The sequence below is a fragment of the Charadrius vociferus genome, unplaced genomic scaffold (assembly GCF_000708025.1).
Source record: "Charadrius vociferus isolate BGI_N301 unplaced genomic scaffold, ASM70802v2 scaffold551, whole genome shotgun sequence".
Lineage (NCBI taxonomy): Eukaryota > Metazoa > Chordata > Aves > Charadriiformes > Charadriidae > Charadrius > Charadrius vociferus.
Genome location: NW_009646611.1, coordinates 495,409 through 516,855, shown reverse-complemented (window position 1 = coordinate 516,855; position 21,447 = coordinate 495,409). Strand labels below are relative to the sequence as shown.

At 37.9% G+C, this 21,447-nt stretch overlaps 1 protein-coding gene across 1 annotated transcript in view; it reads right to left on the bottom strand.

Annotated features, from left to right (window-relative positions):
* AGMO (alkylglycerol monooxygenase) overlaps positions 1 to 21,447 on the bottom strand; it is a 117,345-nt gene that overhangs the window by 33,360 nt on the left and 62,538 nt on the right. The window contains exon 4 of the mRNA XM_009887780.1: positions 3,269 to 3,372. Coding sequence (XP_009886082.1) covers positions 3,269 to 3,372 — 104 coding nt within the window. The remainder of the gene's footprint in view (positions 1 to 3,268; positions 3,373 to 21,447) is intronic.

Below are 21,447 nucleotides of genomic sequence, written 5' to 3'. Positions count from 1 at the left end.
TGCCAATTCACCAAATCAACACATTTCATGGGAACGTACCAGCTTTCACTAATCTGTGGAGGAAAAGCTTTCCTGACTCCAAGATGTAATTTCTGGTCAAAACTGTTGAAAAACATTTATCACACTCACAGATCTTTTCCCACTTGCGGGTTCAGCAACAGAGATGGAGCGTGATCCACAATAACTGATAACCTGATGGGGAAGGCACTCAGCGAGGGGGTGGAGAGGGATTCCTACCTGGGGGTGCCGCACTGCGGCTGTGTGCCTTCACACATTGCTTCTTTTGAAAGGTGTGGGTCCGCTACACGCTCTCTGACATGGGCATGGTCTACCATTCTCCCTCTCCTGTGTGAGGAAAAGCTTATAAACACTTCCACGACATAAAGGGGAAAAAAAATTAAGCTCCTGAGGAGCAGCAGCAGGGCTGAGTTTCCGGTGCTGGGCCCCTCCGTGTCCACACTGGGGCTCGGGGACCACCTGCTGATGCAGCCACGGAGGGGCTGCGGGACACAGCAGGGCCGCAAGGGCTACTTCATGTGGGCTATACTTCTGTGACAGTTCTGCAGGAGTTAAAGGTAAGGATTAAAAAAAAAAACCAAAACCCAAACCATCCCTTACAGATCCCAGACCTGTCACACTCCTCATTAGATAAGAAGTGAACTTTGTGTCTCTGTGCCAAAAAGAACAGTGTTACCTATTCCCTTTCTAGATTTATATAAAGCCGTTTCCACTGCTTTTAAACCAACAAGGTATAATTCAATCCTTTATCTAAATGTATAGTCTAAAGCTATCAGATTATTATGGATCTAATATTTGCAATTAAATCTTACCCTTGGAGGAAATTTGAGAACTAGTACTCAAAGAATTAAATCCTGGCTTTTCAAGGTGTACATGCAACTGTCTCCTTTCACAATTATACTTTAACTGTTTCATCAGAAGCAAAAATTTGTATAGCATTAGCTGCTAATTTCTTCTTAAAAATGAATATACATTTTTTCCACACCTTTTTTTCCCACAAAGTGGGCTTCAAAATGATCCCTCAGTCTTAATAGTAGGTCTGCTTCGCTATGGCCCCTCCACTGGAGTAACAGAAACGCTGTGTGTGGAAACAACATGAAGCAATACACATTTGGTTCCAAGTTCAGGAGTACATCTCATACCACTGATCGTACTTCAAGCATGTTTTTCTCTTCTCTTTCATTTCACATCTTTTCAATCAGTTTGAGCACAACCCACACAGATTAATATGCTGATTTATTTATCTTATAATGTTTAACTTAAAACACATACAAGCTGGCAGCAGAACAGTCCCACAATCCCATATCATCCACCACAACTTTCCCACAGCCTCCACAAAACTGGATGTCAAACTGCATTCAACAGTACACATTCAGCAACATCAGATCACTCTCAGAGATTAACTAAAGGCTTCACTGAGTTTCAGTTTCAAGGCAGATGCATCCATGGGGTTCTGGACAAGTCTGGCAGTCCAAAAAAATAGCAGTGCTATAAGAATTAACAAGAATTGTGTTCATGCACAGTAAGGCTTTGGAGAAAGAAAACTGGCACACCTCTCAAAAGTCCGGGGGGGGCGGGGTGTAAACCAATATTTATATTTGTCAAATGTCTTGGCTAATACCAAATATTTGGTGGAAAAAAAACTGCACACAAAAGTATTATGGATTCCTATGTTCTCTTCCCTTTGGTCGAAGCAAATTAATTTAAAATGTACATATATTTTTTGCCAAGTGATAGCAGTGTGGTCCTGAGGATGGTCTTCAGGATCTAAGCCGGCTGGACATCTTGGCCTTCCTGAATATTTTATACTCTCTGAGGTACCATCCTCAAAACTACGCAGGGAGAAAAAGTGCTCATGCACACACCCATGTGTACACACAGGCTTTTTGTCTTTTTTGAATTATTGTTTTTGTTAAGCATTTGCACATATGGTCCCAAAGGGTAAATGTGCAAAGGTTAAATCTTTAACATGGCAGTATTTACATAGGAAGCAGAGTTGTGACAGAGATGCATCACTTCCGCTATTGTTCATTGTGGTCATTTAAATTTGAGACACTCCTACTAACATCAGATGACTACTTTATGAATTAAGAAAGTAACAAGAATTTACAGGGAAGACTTTAAGAAACAAAAGGAATAGTATCTGTTTCACAGTTTCCAGAACAAGTAGTCATTTTTTTAGAACGTAGCACTCATCTAATGTCATGGGCTCGAAACAGTTATGAACAACAGGCTAAATCCGTGCTCAGTTATATCAGCATAAATCCAGACTAACTTTACTGAATTTAATGGAGTTACACTGATTTATATTTGTGAGCATACACGCTTGGCTTTGAGTCGTTTGCTCATAGACTAGAGGACTGTCGGTTTTCTCCACCACCAGTATAATACCTCATTGGAGAAAAGCATCTATATATTTTATACATATGAAAATACATTGCATATTGCTTTTGAACTCTAATTCTGAAAATTCAAATTTTGAAGTTGTTATTCCTTGTTTAAAAAAAAAAAAAAAAAAAAGAAAGAAACTACAACCTGAGTTAAAAAATAGAGTCGAAAGAGAACATGAGAGCACAACTGAGGAAATCAGCAGTTAACCTGGGCCCAAAACTAAACACCGACTAGTATGCTACATTTATGAATGTATTTGGAAATATACATTCTAAAAATCTGCAAATGAGTACTCCTTTTAATTTATATTGCATGTGTACAGAGCTCCCCATTTAAAATAAATTATATCTGAACTAACACTAGGTAAAAGCAGTGGCATACAGCCCTTACTTACTGGAGTACTGGCACATGACATGAATAAGCAGAGACAAATAAATACGTCTGCATGGCCAAAGCAATCTTCCGTGATTATTTCTCTCCCTGCTCCTTTCAGTTATACAGACATATTCTAGAGTAGTTACGTTATACTCTGATCTCTTCCTGTACTTATGCATGAATAATCGAATGAAAAAAAATGTCCCATTTTACTCAAAAAGTTATGAAAATATAAATGCAGAGTTATTATTAGCATTCCTAAACTTCACTGCTGTATCTACTTTCAAGTTTGCTGTAAAAACATTAATGAATTTATTTTTAAAGCTTATGATTCTCAGGTTCTTCAGTTTCAACTTCTGTGCTTTCGGTGGCAAACATCTTAAACAATTTATATGTTTTTCTTTGAAGGGAAATAAACACTATGTTTTCACTTTTACTAAATCTTGCTGATATTAATTTGTTTGTCAAACCTTGTGCAACTTACCCAGGAGGTGTATTTCTGCAGTACAGATTGTCTCAAGGCTGTGAATAAGTTGTAATCTTCAGAACTATGATGTACTTGGTGCGCTGCCCACAGTATATTAACCTCTGCAAAACACATAATTTCTAATGAGGTATGTACTAGAGAACACAGCAACATTTGTTTCCCGAGGCCTTTTTTTTCTTAAGCTAAAAGCAACTAATCCCCCCACTTACACTTTGCTATTTTACCATAGTATAGCAGGTAATAAAACCTAATGCTCAGAGCTGAGTTTGGGTAGGCTGGGTTAAATGTCAGTCAGTGGACACAAGGCAGTGTAATTTTCATGCCGAGGAAGGCAAGGCTGTCGCAGAAACTAAAATCACTGCTGGAAGAGAAGGATGTGCGAGACGAGAGTTTAACAGCCAGAAAGCCTGAGCTGAGTCCTGATACCATGAGTCAGTAAGAGCTCTGTTATTGGGTTCAACAGCACAAGGACGGAGAATGCTTTCATGCCTACATTCCCTTACTGAAGTTATATTTCAAGACTAGAAGGGGACACAAAATGTTCCAAAAATCTTAGGATTCAAATTTAAACAACTTGGCTGATGTTTGGTGTTACGCTTACAGTTTTCTGAAACATGTAAATCTTCAAGCCCACTTGTACCACAGACCACAAAACAGAGCCATTGCCTGCCCACTAGTGACAAATGGAAAAACAAATGGTCGTTTGCTGGGAACTCTGGACCCAGACAAAGGAGAGCAGTGGCTCTATTGTGTTACAGTTCAAAAAGAGTTGCTGGAAGAAGGGCATAACCAGCGTCAGCCGTGTCATCTGAAGGCACGACACCTCTAATGCACTGTAGTGAAGAAGAATACCTTAAAATCCTGATTGTATTTCCAGGTATTTTCTCATTAACTGCAGACCTGGGGGGTGGGACCCTCTGCAGTGTATATTGAAATCTGGACAGCCTTAAGTGAGACGTTAAGATAGAAATGTTCATGGTCATCAGATGTATAGCTATGAGGATGACCTTAATTATACCAAAATGAGAAAGTGGGTGGTTAATGCATCCCAAATAATACCTGTTTATCATAAACCCAAATTTAAGGTCATATGCATTTCGAGTGACGAAGTATACACAAAGCCTCAGCTGATTACAGAAATTAAAGTTAACTGGATGTCTACCAGCTGCACACTCTCATTGCCACTGACTTGTTTCACCAGAGCAATTAGAGAAGTGTCTTTGGCAGATACTAGAATCGCATTCACAGAATTATCTTATAATGTGTATTTAAAGTCCTGAAATTATCTGGTGCCAAGCTTACATCAAATAGTTTACGTCTGGTGATTAACATGTACTTGCAATGCCAAAACATCCTCTTAATGAATCTTAAGGTGTTTTCACCATTTCAGGGGACTAGACAGTCTTGTAACAGGAGGTGACAATCCTGTATGCTAGAAACTGAGAATTTTAAATCTAATGAATTTTGACAGTTTGGTAATTTACATGACAACATAATTTTTTAATGTCCTCTAAGTCCTTGAAAATCCTTGCACTTGCTGAATTAAAACTGTCATTTCAACTATCATAAAACAATTAACACTCAACCTCAGAATTCTTCCCTCTTTAAAGGCATTTGTTCCTGAAGGAACAAGTGTTCACTATATCAAGAATTAGTGATCTCTCTCAAAAAAAAAAAAAAAACAACCCCCAACAACATCTTAATGCATCTCTGCCTAAGGAGCTCACTAGGAGATGAATTATTCAGGTGCGCTTCAGTACTCAATAATAATTTGTTTTTGAAATGTTTCCCAAGACCTCGTCAGAAGCTAAATGAGTGAACAAAGCATCTGAAAAGGTGGAGGTTAAAGACCTGTCTCCTTAGTTGTTTTAAAAGCATTTACTTCCTATCACAAACTGTGTGTAACACAAGCCTCCACTCAATGAAGTACAGCTGTACAAACAGGGTACAGTAACTGGATCTTGCTTCTTTCCCTCAGTCATTTTTCAGCATTGTGAAAAGTTCAAGGAAGGGAATCTATGATGATTTTTACAGTCTACTTTCATTGTAGTTAAGGTCAAATGGTTTTCAAAATGAATTACTAAAAAGGCATTTTATTAGCATTCATTTTTCAGTTAAACTGCCTCTTACACTAATAAGAATATGGAATTAGGTAACCGAATATTGGTAAAATGTTAATCTTTCAGATGTGCAAGTCAGCTTAAATGATCTGTCATTCAAAAATATACCACAGGAATATTAGGGACATAAACAAACAATTCTGCCACAAGTAATTTAACTGCTAAAGTTATTTCTTACTTCTTCTGTTACAGCTAAGTAAATTAAAGCCTGCTCCTTAATCCTATTCTTGCTGACATCAATGGCACAGACTACATTAAATTCCTTGGCAAAATAGGCAGAGTCGATGATCGGAAATAATTTTTGTCTTAAAAAATTTTCTGAAGAAAATGATCATCAATAACTTTTTATTTGAAGTAAAAGAATAACACCATGAATAAGTGTGAAACAGATCACCCCAAACCTCAGTCTGTAACCATTAGTACATTAAAAATATTACAATCATAACGCCTAGAAGACGTCTCACAAATGTAAGAAACAGACCAAGCACTCTTCAAGGAATAGTTTACTGCCCACCAACTTGCCGCGACAGAAACCAAAATGTATGTGTCTATAGAACAGTTGTGGTTTCATTTTTTTCGTTCATAATGATAACTTGAAGCAAAATGAGAAAAGTTATTTGAATGAGAATGAAATTATAAAAGGCACTCTCACATGCACTTTCTCATATATATTATTACATAATGACCAAATTTCCTGCTTTGACAGCAAGACCGAGATATGGCCAATTCCAACACAGTTCTTTTTAAAAAAATCTATGTAGAAAACAGGAAGTATTACTGCATTTTGTAGATCTCATCAGTCAAATTCTCCCATGAAGGCACAGGAAAAAAGTAGGTGATGAAATCAGAGAAGCCACCCAGACAATGCTGTAATGGAATTTTTTATGTTTTCCAAGTCAAATGTAGTTGGTAAATACAATTTAAAAAATACATAACTGCAATACACACATGCACAAACATGCTATTTTTTATAATTCAGGCTGGAGAGAACTGCAGAAGGTCTCTAGCCCAACCTCCTCCTCACAGCTGGACCAGCTTTAAGTTCCTGAGTACTCCACCCAGGTGGGTCTTGGAAACCTTCTGCATCTTCCACTATTTTGAAGAACTATCTCTAACAGCAGATAAAGGTGGCATTTCTTTTTCATGTGGTTGTGAGGGAAGTTATACAAATTATAACCTGGCACAGCAATGGCCACCTTTCCTGGTGTGGCTTTGCCCAGGTTCCTGTCAATGGGTGGAGATCTGATGAGCTTTTCACATCTGGGGAAGAACAGAACAACTATGTCTCGCTACTAGATTTAATTATTATTTAATACATTATCATTACTGTTGTACAAAATCAATTAATATTTTCTTCAATCACCCAATAAAAACTGTAAAGGAATCAGCATGCAGTCCCAAAAAAGAATGAATGATGCCATGCAGACAAGCAAGGAAAGAAAGAAAATTGGTGCTATACAGGAATTGCTGGATAGTTATCATTTGGCCGTCAGTTTTCACTCTAGCTCTTTAAGTCTCCATGAAGGTATCTCAGAGTCAGACCTGCAGTTGCTAAAAGCTGTGGGCTCCAAGCTGTTAAGATATTTGTACCTTAATACTAATTCTAAAGGAAAATGAAGATTTGACTTTTTTAGCATTAGTGCAATACATGAATTCTACCGATAGAAGAAAGCAAATGACAGGCTGAGGGAAGTGGCCTGGAGGAGAGGAGGCTTTGGGGGACTTAATAGTAGCCTTGCAGTACCAATGAAGCACCAGTTATCAAGAAGCTGGAGCCAGGCTTTTTGCAGCAGTCCCATTTTATCATATTTTCTGGGTTTTCCAAACGGAAGAAAGGTTAATGATCTTATCCTTCTTTTCCGCTTCTTCCCTCCCTCCACCTCCTAATTAATACATAAAATGTAATGTTTCACACATCATCACAACCATACTGGTATGGCAACCAATGTTTCTACCTATCCTTAATTTTTTTTCTATTTCAAATTCATTTTTTGGCACTAATCAAATCCCTTCCTATGATGCCCAAACATAGGTCCAATTTCTCTTTAAGAATATACAATGCAGAGAGCTCAAAATGTTCTTGTTGTTCATTTCTGTACCTTTTGGTGATTTCCACAGCCCAACACATTTTGATTAACAACAGGAGAAACTGGGTATGCCAAAAAACCCTGTAGTCATTTCAATGAGCGATATCAATGAAAATAACAATTTTTCACAATCCTCAAAATCAGTGAAATGGTAAAGACTTGATAAATACTTAGTGAATAAAAAAGATTAGATAGACCTTTTAATTAAAAGGGGGTGACTTCTTTGCACACAGCTTTATAAGACCTGGATCTAAAGTAAAGTGGAAGAAAAATACAGACGATTTGAAAATATGTCTGTACAATGAGTCATATAAAATCCATTCTCTCATTTCAATCAATGCTGACTGTAGCTAGGAGAACAGGTGAAAGTTTCCCCTTGGCATCTACTGAAATTTAAACAAAACCTTCAGTTGTTTGCCACCTCTTACAAGATTAGATACCTTCAGTGAGGAACTGAACTACAATTTAGCTAGCTAGAAACTTAGAAGATAGCAAAATTACATTTACTGTGCCATGTATTGCCACATTATGATGAACTCCATAAAGCCAAGCATGTGGCAAGAAAGCCCTTGCCCATGGCGTGGTGCCTGCTGACCCCTGTGTAGAAACTGATGCTTCCTAGGGCAGCTGTAACCTGCAGCGTTTCAGAGACAGGTACTCTGCTCTGCATTTGCCTACCAGCAATAGAAAAGGCATCATCTCAAGGGTCTACTTATCTCCAGAGTTAGTAGAAACCCCAGGACGACTGCGGAAAGAAAAACGGCTTGAAAGGTAAACCTTCCAGTCATTCCTTTTCCATCCATTTCAACCCTCCCTACAAAGGTAACACAAAGAATACATAGTATTTAAATAACTGTCAGTTTTTCTTATTCACGAAACAACTATTGTTTGATTACATACTACCTTCTTGCCTTGTTCTAATTGATCTGTTCTGTTGATGCTTCTGAAATGACTGAATAAATCTCTTGTCATGCAGGGCTTTTTCAAAGAGTCTTATTGCCTGATGGATTCTACACTTGCATTGAACCACCACTGAGACAGAGCACCACTTAAGTTTTGTTACTGGGAAGGACAATTACAAGATTTTTTAAATACAGTTGGCTAAAAAACTGTGTTTTGGGACCCAGAGTGGAGGCCTTTAATAAAGTTGGGAAGTCACTCTAGAATTTAATCCACCTCACCTGAAACGAGAAATCTGCCTACACAGATTAGTTATCATCTCCACAACAGAAGTAGATATGATCCGTACGTGACTCTCCTGTTTGTGATGCAGTCCCTTTTGTGTTATTTTTCTCATCCAACTTTGCTTTATGTTTTTTGTTTTAGTGTTATTCAGTATAAGTTGCAAGATAGGTTATTTGCCAAAAGCCTCTGCTTCCTTCTTATTGGGAATATAATTCTTATAGGAACAAATTCTTTCCTCAGTTACATTAGTGTGTAGAGCTGTGTGGGTTTAATGAGAACAGGATTAGATCCAAGGAATTTATCTGGAAGACTGTATTATATACCACACACAAAGAAACGTGTATACAGGGAAATGTACAAATTTGGGTTTTTTTGTTTCTTTTTTTAATAAGGCACATTTTTGTTACATTGTGGCCTTGGCTACAGTGAGTGTTAGCAGTTTGTATTCTCAGGATGATCATATATGCAAAACAAAAGACTAGCTGTAAGGAGATCTAAGTTCTAGTGGTGAATGAGACTTGATTCACTACAGAGCTTCAAACAATTTTCTTAACTTTCTTCTGTTGCACATATTTATTGAGAAGCATCTATCTGTGCATGTACCTGACACAGACCATTTCTCATCATTTAGAAAGCAGGAGTTCCACTACTGCTTAGAATAATAGAAAAAACAGACTATGTTAGCTTTTGCTCCCAGGGGTTGTGTGTCAGGAGGAGAAGTGGAACAACTCAGAAGCACCTCAGTGATTTTACAACTACATATATTGGGATACCCAGGTAATTCCAGGATAGGCAATTACACAGCAAGTCACACAGCCAGTGTCAAACAGAAAATAATGCGACTGTGAGACATTCTGTAACATATATAGTTGCAATCGAGCAGCTGAATTAGGAAATGTCACTAGGCATTCAGCATCTGATCCTTCTGTGATGCGAGATGTGCTTTTACTGTGCTTTGCTCAGTATTATCTCTGTTTTTCAGCCCTCTTCTTAAATTACTGTATGTGGTCAGCAAACTATTTAGTGAGTGGGCTAACTTATAATCGAGTAATACATGGTATATGCTCCCATGGCTTACAAGTCAAAAATTGGAGCAACCTTCTACAAAACCTGCCTCCAGAATCTGTCCACAAGCCAAAACCTCCTGCTTGATCTGCTGCCATACCAGTTGAAAACACAAAACTGCTCCCACACAAAAAATCCACAGTAAGATCTGCAAAACTTAAGATGCAGAATGGCCCAGGGAAACGTGGGAAGAATCAAGACAAGCCAAAGTATTACATGTGCTACCCAGAACAAACAACAGGCCAGATCATATCCCCTCTTAGCAAGAATCCAGGGGACTGTGAATTATACCCGGATATACTTCCAAATCTGTAAAATTTTTAAGATATCACGTGGTTAGGAAAGCAGAGCTTGGCCCGGTCAAAAAAAAATGGTCTTCTCAACGCATACATGCCCTATGTTGCTCCTTGACATCCTCATAAGCATAGGATAACAATGGAAAGGTTAGAAAAAGCCAGTGTTCCCCAAGACTCAGTCTCTTCTAGTAGGAACAGTTCCCTCAGAAGCTAAGCTGCATGGATCGAATTTCATGCAACACAGTTATATCAATCTAAACAAGAGTGAGAATCTCAGTTAATTACATTAGGACAGTCCTAACCCGCAGCCTGTAAGCCTTTCATACAGTCGCCGGGAATTGAACAGTCTCTTTCCACACATGCCATGGAAAACCACAAAGGAATAAAGTTTATTAGGTAAAGATTCAGAAATTAATTCACAGTGACTCAATCTCTGACTTCACTCATAGTTTTAATAGAAAATGAATGTGTGTTCCTTGCGGGGAAAGATACTGAGAAGGTACTTGATCCAAAGCAATTTCAGCATGCAAATGTTGGATTTGGACACTTCCACAGGGGCAAATAGGAAAAATTCAAAAGATGAAGAAACGCACAGAAGGAATGAAGTTTTAGTAATGTGTATATATGTAACCTCTGAAAACAGTGGAATATTTGGCAAGTCTTTCAGTACATAGCAGGTCTCTCACACAAATTCTGCTATACCAACTTGCCCAACCAACCTGTTTCTCACACCTTCTTGAAGCCAATTGTTCAAGTTCTCTAGCTGCTTGGAGCAGCTCTGCAGCTCATTAAAGTTTGTTTGCCTGAGGTCTGGGCAATCTCTGCAGCAAAGATCTGAGTCTCTGGGTCATGAGGAACCATGACGGTGGCAGCTGTCACACTGCCACTTGTCTCTTTCATGGGTGTATAGGGCTTGATTTGGGTACCCTGTTTTCCAGTTGTTCTGGCTTTCTGGTGTGAGAATCTGAAAACAGCTCTGATTTGTACCAAAAAAATAAATTGGTGCCATGGCAGTTTCAAGGATAATTAAATCATAGCATAAAATTCTGTTTGTGATCCCAGTCCCAAGCCCTGTCAAGCATTTCCCACCAATATTACTCTCAGGTTTTTTGACTGTCTTTTCTTCCTTGAGGGTTCCTACTGGTTATAGCAAAGTTTATCCACCTTACACCCTCACAACCTCTTGACTGAGTGACACGGTATATGTTAACTTCTGCAGCTCATTGATGTAGCAGTTTCTTGCAGCACTTAGCTCTTTCTGCACCTTTTTTACTACAAAGAGGAGCATATGGCTCATTAATTGCACAACTATAAATCATCTCGTTGGTGAAATTAGATTTATATATTAAAATAAAAAACCTGCAACAAATTTCTGTGCAAAGGAGAAGATCCTCAGCAGCTAGTGCAAAGTGACTTCTACAGAACTGTGCCACTTTATACAAGCTGCAGACTTGATTCAAGCTTCTCCAAATATGGCCGATTACAGAACTGGCAATCTTTAGTTCTGAGCATTTGCCAACATGTATAATACAACTTGGTGTTACTGAATACTGATGTCAAACTCTGGTATAAATGTGTGAAACACATTAACTGTGACCAAATTAGCACTCTACTCCTTCGCTTGATGATAAAGAGATCCGAGACTAAATTAAATAATTATTTTTTTTTAAAGAAAGTTACTTCAGAGAACCTATTTTTATTTTTTTTTTTTACTCAGTTCTTTTCTTTCTCCCCCTCCCCCCCTCCCACAAAAGTATCTCAGCCACTGAAATGTCAGCTAATGCAATTTGAGAACATATTCGTCTTTGAGGATCTTAAAAGGAAACTGCTGGAATGAAAAGGGAAAAAAAGAGAAGATAATTCTCCTTTTGTTTTTTTGGTGGGGGAGTGGGGCTGAGAGTTCTTATTCTCCTGTATTCTGGGCTGTCTCTACAAAAGATTGATGTCTGGTGTCACCGTTAGGAAGTGCAAACTGTTCAGCTTCATTGCAATCTATGTCCTCATCCTCTTGCTCTGCAGGATACCACATACTTTGGCAGGCAATATTCAGATGGGAAGCACTTTAATGGCAAGAATGGATGCCAGTGAAACCTTTTCCCACAATGTTCAAAACTCTGACCGTGCATACGTTAAAGCAACATAAAGCTGCAGGATATTAGGAGGAAAACAATAACTGATACTAACTCAGCCACATTAATCTTACTTTTTGCCCTCAGAACAATACATTCAAAGAATGCTAGGGAAATACACACACAAACAAAAAAAAAAGAAAAAAAGGATGAACTGGAAAGTCCTCCAACTCAAAGACATAAACATACTTCTTCAAAGGAAATATCCATGGCCACTTCACGTAACTTTTACCTTGTAGGTCAAATTCCTGCATTAATTTATTTGGTTCTTCATTTTTCCAAGGCAGATACAGTAAAAATTACCACTGATAAGTCAATGGACTTAATCTGGTATAAAACAGGAATTAACTCTACACAGTTTTCTCTTGCAGACTGTTTTGGATGATTTATTAAGCCAAGTTCCTGAATGATAGATGTGTAGAAATCCAGACTAGATATGCAAAGGCATCTATTGAAATTTACTGAGATATTAGGAAAGCCTGGGGGACATAAAGACACATCAAATTCCTTAAATAAACTTTTAAAATATTCTAGAAAAAAAACCCACAAACATTTACATCCAATTTCTGTCCTACTCCTTCACAGATTTGCAAAGCATAGAAAAAAAACCATAGACACTTAAGGGAATACACATCAGTTTTTTTACTCTCTGTGGACCTGATCCAGAACTTAATGAATTCCATTGAAAAATATCCATTAACTTTAAGAGATTTTGAAACAAGTTCATTATATATCATACAATTCAAAAGAGAGGACAGTTAACCCTTTGATGTCAAGTTCAGGTATTTAGTGAGATTAACCACCCATATTTATTTATACAACCGTTTTACAAGTGTTAAAATATTTCTCTGAGAAATAAAAAGAACTGATATATTAACAGATACCATGTGCTTATTTAGCATTGATAGAGCTATTGTATTTGACAGTCATACTGCTTATCCATGGTGCATGCGATGCATACAAAAAGAAGCCTGCACTTCCACGGATTTCATCTGCATCACTGTTGTCCGTACTTACAATATACTCCCATTCCTAAAAGCACATAGCTAACCATAGATCCTCTGTGTCCATCAAGTAGCTACCTATCTCTGCATCTGTCATACAACAGATTGGCTCTGGACACTATTAAGCATGCTGAAATTTTAATAGCCTTTATCCATTTATCACTCTAACAAGGAGGATGTGGAACCATGTAGACAGATAGATTAGATAAACAGACCAGAACACAGGCAACTGTGAAAGAACACAGCCTGAATTTAAAGGTGAAAGAGAAAGGGGGCATATAAGCTTGCCACCATACCCCAACAAGCTGGGTTTCATCTGGTAGAGCCCACCCTAAATGCATCAGCTAGGATGATCTAGAGGATGCCTCTAGCACCTGAATGCTATCTTCAGGGTTTTGTCTCTCACCACTCCCTGCCCTGTCCCTTCAGCAGGGAACAAAGACATGTGCCTAAATTAGGAATACACAAATAGGTCTTTCCAACGGAGCCATCCTGGGGGATACAGTACCTAAGAAAGCCTTTTACTTGAGTCTCCGTTTTTACTGATGCTATCTCTTGAACTTTGACCATCAGTCAGAGGAGTTACTTTATATTCCATTTCTGCTTTCCTCAAAATATTAAGAAACAATTACTAGCTGAAGACTGTTGAAGCCATAGACAGTGGAGTTTTAGATGCAGTCTATTTCAATGCTTTGGTAGTGACGTTTGTGGGGCCGAAGTTGCTCCAGCACCACCAGCAAACTCTGAAACAGATTACAGGTCTGGGAGTGCAAAATGAGCGCTGGCAACAGCAGCAGCTAACAGATGAAGCCGGAGGTGTGGGGGAGCAGGAATACCAACAGGCTCCTGTGATGCTAATTCAGACTGATTCGTCAAAGAACAGCTATAGCACTTGACCTGTAAAGGCACTCCTCCTACATGCTCACTGGTTTTTGCAGCCACATGTCTCTTGACTGATGTTGCATTTTCTGACTTTAAAGGCCTACAGCTAGTAGCTGGATAATTAGTAGCAGAGCTAACAGAAAGAAAAGGATTTCAGAGACAGAAAATGCCAAGTACAAAAAAGAATGCTTTTTAACTGATTAATTTAACTGATTTTAACTGATTAACTGATATATTTCAGCATATCCCACTGTAAAGTAATTAATTTTTTCCTTTATCTGTTTGCTGTAAACTATAAATTAAGCAAGTATTGAAAGTTCAACGCAGGATGCATCTGTTGTACTCTGTACTTTCCAAACACACAAAAATAAGCATTAAAGCTATGAAGTGCAAGATACTAGACTGCAGACTTACCTCAACCGCTAAAATTGCATATAGGAAACAGATCTGCCAAAGAAAAATAGGCTCCTCTATTTTATAAAGTGTCATTATTATCTGGCAAGGGTAGGGTATTTTATTTTCAATATAAAAATAGAAGTTTTTTGCTGCTTTGAGATCTCTGGTTAAAATCCACTGCTAGACAAAAGAACTGACCCAAAATGAGAGCGTGCTGTTGGCCTCTTTAGGCAGATTGTGCCAAACATAACTCTGGTCTACCAAAAAAATCCTGTTCCTCCACAGCCAATCTCCTCCCACAGTTAGCAGGGGAGGAGAGGGAAACAGAGAATCTTTCTCTTTATCTGCAAAGTGTTGATTTTTTTATGGAAAACATACTTGTAAGTACAAAGTTTTACAGTGTGTTAAGACATATCAAACAGTAAGCATTTATGTATAATTTCATAGGATATTTCATATGCGTGCCAGTACCCATTATCTCCATACCCAGCATGAGAGCTCTCAAAGCTTGTAAGTTAAATGACTACCCTGTATTCATCCCAGCGTTAACGTACATTCTTTTGTAGAAGGCCCGTCTTTTTTTTTTTTTTTTTCAGCTGCTCAGCCAAGAGACACCCAGCAGCAGCTGAACACTGACCAGAGGGAGGCACAGCACAATGGTGCCAGTCCAGGCAAAGAATATCCTTTGCTAAAACCCCAGAGGGATGGCTAGGAGCTTACACTAGGGAATCAAGACCCGGATAATTAAAGCAGTATAATTTACAGCACCTGGTACCATTATGACAAAATCTAGGACAGTGGCTATAGCACAGGAATCATCTCTATTTCGCCTCCAGGCAGGGGGAAGAAGGGGTAAAGAAAAAAGAAAAAAAAAAACCAACAACAAAAAACCAAACACAAACCTGCATGAAAACAAGTGAACCTAATTTAGATTTAGTTGCCAAAACACATCAGGACAGTAAATTCACATGTGTTTATGAAGAACTTGAAGGATATGAAGGTTGATATTATTTTCCAGAAACAGATCAAACCATTGTTTAAGTGATTGTTTAAATCATTTTAACCCCATTTAAATAACATTCCCAATTATTTAAGTGCTGCCATAGAGAAGCAGCAAGTCTGATAAAATCTACGGCAATTGAGAGACATGGGCAGAACAGTAATTTTCTCTGTTCCTTAGTTTAGAGAAGGAAAACATTACTTAACAAGGCTGTTGTTTATTTCCCTCTGCTACTTGCAAAAAGAACTGTAGTTTAAGAGTACTAAATACTCTCCTTATTCCCTCCCCTAAATTACAAGAAAGATATTACTGCCTTGATAAAAATTGGAGAAAAGAATAATAAATGCCTTAGCAGGATGTCAGTAGAGATTCTAAATAGTACAGGTGCCTGTTGTTAAATCTAAAAGCAAAATAAACATCTGCATTTTGTAATTGGTCAGGGCAATCATATCACCACATATATATTCACCAAATTCTATCAGACCACTCTTCCAATCACCCACATATTTTCTCTGAAACTAGATTACAAACCCTTAGATCAGGAGCATTTCTTTCTGTCCATTTGTTGAGCATCGAGAACCTACCAGCTCCAATCTCTTCTGAGACTTTGGGATCTCCTGTGCCATAAGACCACATAAGGTCTGAATAATCAAAGTTATAAGGAAAGATTTATAAAGGTGTTCAAGAGACAGATACATTTGTTTCTGGAATAGGATAGGACTGGTGAAGTAGAGCTCAGTGGAAAAGCAGGTGGTTGAGATTATAATGACCCAATCAAACAAACTCAGGCAAGCTGGACCAGATGGCCTTTTTTCTGTTACTAATATTACTTATGTTCCTATTCAGCTGTAAGAAGTTACACATAGTTTACCTGTTCAGATTTTTCTGACTCAAATTACATAAGATCAATGCTCTCACTTCACCATCACATTAAAAGTTATCATGACACTGTCTGTAGTTGTATTTAATAATTTACAATGCTGTCTACCCAGAGGAGAAACTGGTAGGTGTAACAGAAGTTTGGCCTTTTACAACACAAATTATGTAGCAAACCATATAAAAAGGGAAAGGGAAAAAAAAAAAACAAAAAAAAAAAAACTTAATCTAGAGGATTAAGTGCTACTAGATACAAACAAAATCTAAAGTTAAACCATATTTCCTGTATCAAAAGATGAAATTTTGAAAGAAAACTAATGGGCATGACTAACCTGTAGTCACACAGATTGCATGACACATTAATCTACAACTGCACCAACCATGTCTAAATCTCTCCTTCATCTAATATGGGTCACAGTTCAGAGGCTATAAATTTAAATTCAGGAAGGCTTTGCACAGGTGCAGGAAAAAAATTTAACATCTCTAAGCTCCCAATTTGCATTAATTTATTTCAAAACTATACAAGCCATTTCCACATATAAGATAAAGTTTATTTTAAAATTCAAACTAATGTGATAATGGCTTTTGCATGACAGCAGATCTAAATTACTGTTAGCAAAGTAAACTTATTACCAGTTGTGGGGTATACTCTGATGCCGTAAAAGTTCCAGCAATCCAGTGAAAAAGTTAACAAACAGGAGTGACAAACTTTACAGGATTACAAATGGATGTAAGAGCAATCCACTCAACACCTATCTTTGCTTTCCAAAATAGGTCTCTGCACTGTAATTTCATCTCATACGTTATATTATTTAAGACAGATTAAACTGTGCCTTATAAAAGTTTAGAAATTATTCTGCATTTATGTCTATTTACATTTTAAATGTTAGTCTAAGTTTTGATTCAGCTCTTCAAGCATTCCAGGTGCAGGAGCACGAAGCCACTGCTAAATTCCAGTTCGCTTCTATGAAGACCCTTAGAGGAAATTAAAAAATGTATAAACTATCTATACCTATTCTTCATATATGTTTATTAAAGCAGACGTAGAACATGGTACCTACTTCAGTTATGGGTTGCTGCTCCATTTCCTCATACTTATTCCAGAGGAATACTGGAGGAAGAGTTTGAAACTAAAAATATACTCCGGCTCCCAGTATGGATCATATTCCAGGAATAGCTTTAACAACACACTTAATGCATTTTAATGATCCTGATTCTGCAGACGTGCAAGCATTTTCATTGACAACATAGTATGGGGTTTTAGCCTGTTTGTTTACTATTTATAGTGACAGTACACAGCACATTTTATTTAAACATATTGCGCTGGCCTGGAAATGGAATATCACATGGAGTGAGCTTAGTCAAAGCTGATGGAAAGAAGGAGACTTTCCAAGGAGCGCAGAAAAAAACATTGCATGGGGATTATCCAAATCAGGCTGTCACTGTAAATTTCTTGGTGTTGCATCCCATCCTGGAATGACATGGTGGGCAGGCAATACATGGGGTTTCACATCTTTTTCCAGCTTGACACATTTCAAAGTTTTTGGGTATCCATATTCAGAGTGTCTTCTTGATCTAGTTTATTCATGTACCTACTGTTGCGGTAAGGCAAAGCTTTAGAGAATGGAAGCCTTCACTATATTCCAGCATTCTCGCATTTCAAGGAAAATCAGATGAGCAGCCGTACCTCAAGGGTTTTGTCAATTTAGGACCTGTTACATATGGAGATGTGATTATTTGTGTGTTCAAGTGTTTTGTTCATCTTTTATTTTGCATCATGTACAGTCTCGATAACCTTTGTATAAGTAACTGATCAACTGAAACAAGTTAATATTTATCCATGTATTACATGAGTTAATGCCAGCCTCATTACTTCAGCACAATAAAATAATTTCATTAATGCAAGAAATTCAGCTGAAAGAGCTTATTATGCAGCAAATTATACTGAGAGGTAGTTTTGGGGAGTTTCTCTTGAAAGCCACAGCCATAATCCATATGTGGTCATCTGACTAAATATTATGTTAGTGTACTGTATATACAGACGTTAATTTATGCAGATTTGATTCTGCCTTTGCATATTTTAATGAAGATATTTATTCTGGACGACTTACTCTCCCCTTGGTTTAATGCACCAGAGAAGAGCAGAATGCTCATACATAATCAGTCTGAATATCGGAAGGACATTTAAGAAGCGGAAAGAATAAAGGGCAAAACCAATACTCTCTATGCCAGACACCACAGTGTTTTCTATGACTCTTCTAGCATATTTTCAAAAGTATCGATCTTCTCCTTGACTCTTAGATCAACAGATGAACAAGCACAAAATGGAAAGCACATAGCAAGCTCATTTCTCAGTGAATTCTCAAGAGCGCTAAATAAATAGCACGGTCACAACTTTCTGGTCACACTTAATTCAAGTATCTTCTCTTCTAGTAGGAAATCAAGTGAATAGATAGAATCAGATTTGGACCTCATGGTTTCACGAGCCTAACCTTGGACAGAGATCTGCTTAAAAAAAAATCTGTGAGTGGATTGCTATGAACATTGGCATTTTTTAACTGTTTAAAGATTTTTGGACAGTCTCTGTTTATCAAAATCACTTAGAAGCTTTCATTTTAATCCAGTTTAAGGATAAAAATAAATGATTCTTTCTAAAATTTTGTTTATTATTAAAAAAATATAAAAACTCAGAAAGGTGATTTGCTTTCACGTTCAGTATTTCTGCATTTTGCCTTACATTGCTTAAGTAGTAATATATATATTTTGAGATAGATTAAGTATTCTTATCATAAACTGCTTTATCAAACCTGAGTAGACAAAAATGGCATATAAAATGAGCTCAGGAAAAAAGTCCCACTCACAAGCAGCTTTTCAGATAGGTCTTAAACCTGCAAGGTGCTGAGGCCTCAGCAGTGTGCACGGACAGCAGGCTGTGTCAGTCTGACCTTGAGCTGCCATGCTAGACTAGAGCAACGGGAGATAATAAAGCCTGTGAAACAATGGGACTCTCTAGACCATGAATAAACTTTCTTGAACTTAGACTCTATAAGAATTTCACACCTTTGGTGTCCTATGGATGTCAGGAGCTTGCATATAAATTGCCAACCTCCTGACCCAAGGAGTATGCAGTTTATGACCTCATGCACCATGAAATCTACAGGTGGGGTGGTTTTCTTGCAGCTTAAAGAGTGAACCACAAATGACAAACATTTGAATTAAATTCTCAGATAAATCAAGACAATCACCAACCATAAAGATGCAGAAGATTTTTTATAGTCACTTTCAGAAACGTACTACATTAATTTTTATTTCTGGGTAGAAAAATTCCGCTGATGGCACAATACTAAAAAAAATGTTTTTCTCCTTAACTTTTTCTTATATGTCAAAATGCTGGAGGAAGTCTTGACCAGAAAAAATAACCTATTGAATAATCTCTGGTCATACTAGTAAAGATCAATGAGATTATTACTGAGAAATATAGCTGCTCCGCCCTGAAATTTCCATCTCCTCCCCGCCCCCGCAATCATTTATCCTGAATCTATACAAGTTAATTCTTTCAGAGAGACATCTAATGTTTTGATCTCTGGGTGTCAACCAGGCCTCTGGAATGGCCAAACTACAGCTCCAGGGCCTGTGACAGCACCGCACCAGCCCCAGCTCATACATTGCTGCTGATTTTCGCAGATATAGCTTTGGGCTCCCTCAACAATATCCTCATGGGAAACTTTGGTTTAGAATGAGGCCAGTTGCTATGACCCCAAGTGATGCTTACGGCAGTCAGAGCATGGTCAAAACATGCCACCTTATATTCATGGCCATCCTCTACTGACTAGTAAAGGTCTTGACAAAGAACAAGAACATTCCTTGCCCCTCAGCTATTCCCTCTGTCACTTTGCATGTCAACATGGATTTAATGCATCTTCAGCCCAGAAGATCAGTACAAAATCACTTGAAATACGGAAGAGAGGCAGGCTACAGACAACGTAAGAGGAGAACAGGTGTTGCACTGAGCTCTTAACAGGATGGTTCCTTTGAAGTTAAAGTTATACAAATGTAAAATTAAGAAAGCTGAGCAACATGCACATAGGATTTTGAGTCCATATACATACCATACTCTGTATACTTCTATATAAGTATGTTGCTATGTATTATCTGATGGTATCCCTTCTGCAGGAGAGTCACCCATTGGTATACAGTTAGAGGTGACTGACTATGAACACGGATCCTACGCATAGCCTATTTGGCCAGGCCAGTTTTCAGCACAACTGAACCTTGAAACTTCAAACGTGCATGTAGGGATTTGCCTGTGGTCACTATTTTGGATTAATGAATGAGCCCCAGAACACACTGCACATCTGACGAGATCTCCAGCTGCAACCCAGAATTACAATTTATCATAGATGAGATCTGCTGGGTTCTATTAGGAAATGGTTTTAGAAGTATTGGAGTGAGGATGTCATAGGTCACAGCCAAGGGACGGCTGAGAAAGCCTGTTGCGATTAAGGCAGCCTTACACAACTGTCATGAAAAATTTCCAGGTCAAAATACAACATCTGTGCAACCAACTCTACCATAGCAATTGCGAGGACAATGACCAAAAACCAAATAAAATTATACTATATTCTCTCATAAAAAGTACTTCCCACAACCAAGCAGAATTTTACAAGGCTTGACTGAGTGAAATGTTGAGATCATAAGGGAGAATTTGCGAGGGGCGAGCAGAAGGGATAGGTCAAATGTTTATAAATAAGCATCAGCTATGTATTTGCTATGTGTGGCTTCAGTACTGCTGAGGGAGCCACGAAGGAAAGCCTCCAAGAAAAGAGGCGAGGGGATGTAACTTAAGAACCAAGAAATCATTAATACTAAAATTCCAAGGAGACTTTAACAGCTTTAATATTAAGAACATGTATTTTATAACTCCATAGGTATAAAGTATGCACTTTAACTACTTACCTACTGAGTCCAAAATGTCTTAATTACTTTATAACTGCAGGAAAGTAATAAATGACTTGGTTAAGCAGTTAGTGGCTAGAATCAATGCAATGCAAGGCACAAAGGACAGGGTTTTTTTTATGAACAGTACTGTTAACAAATTTTAAAATAGATCATGATAAATTTTAATATGTCAATAAT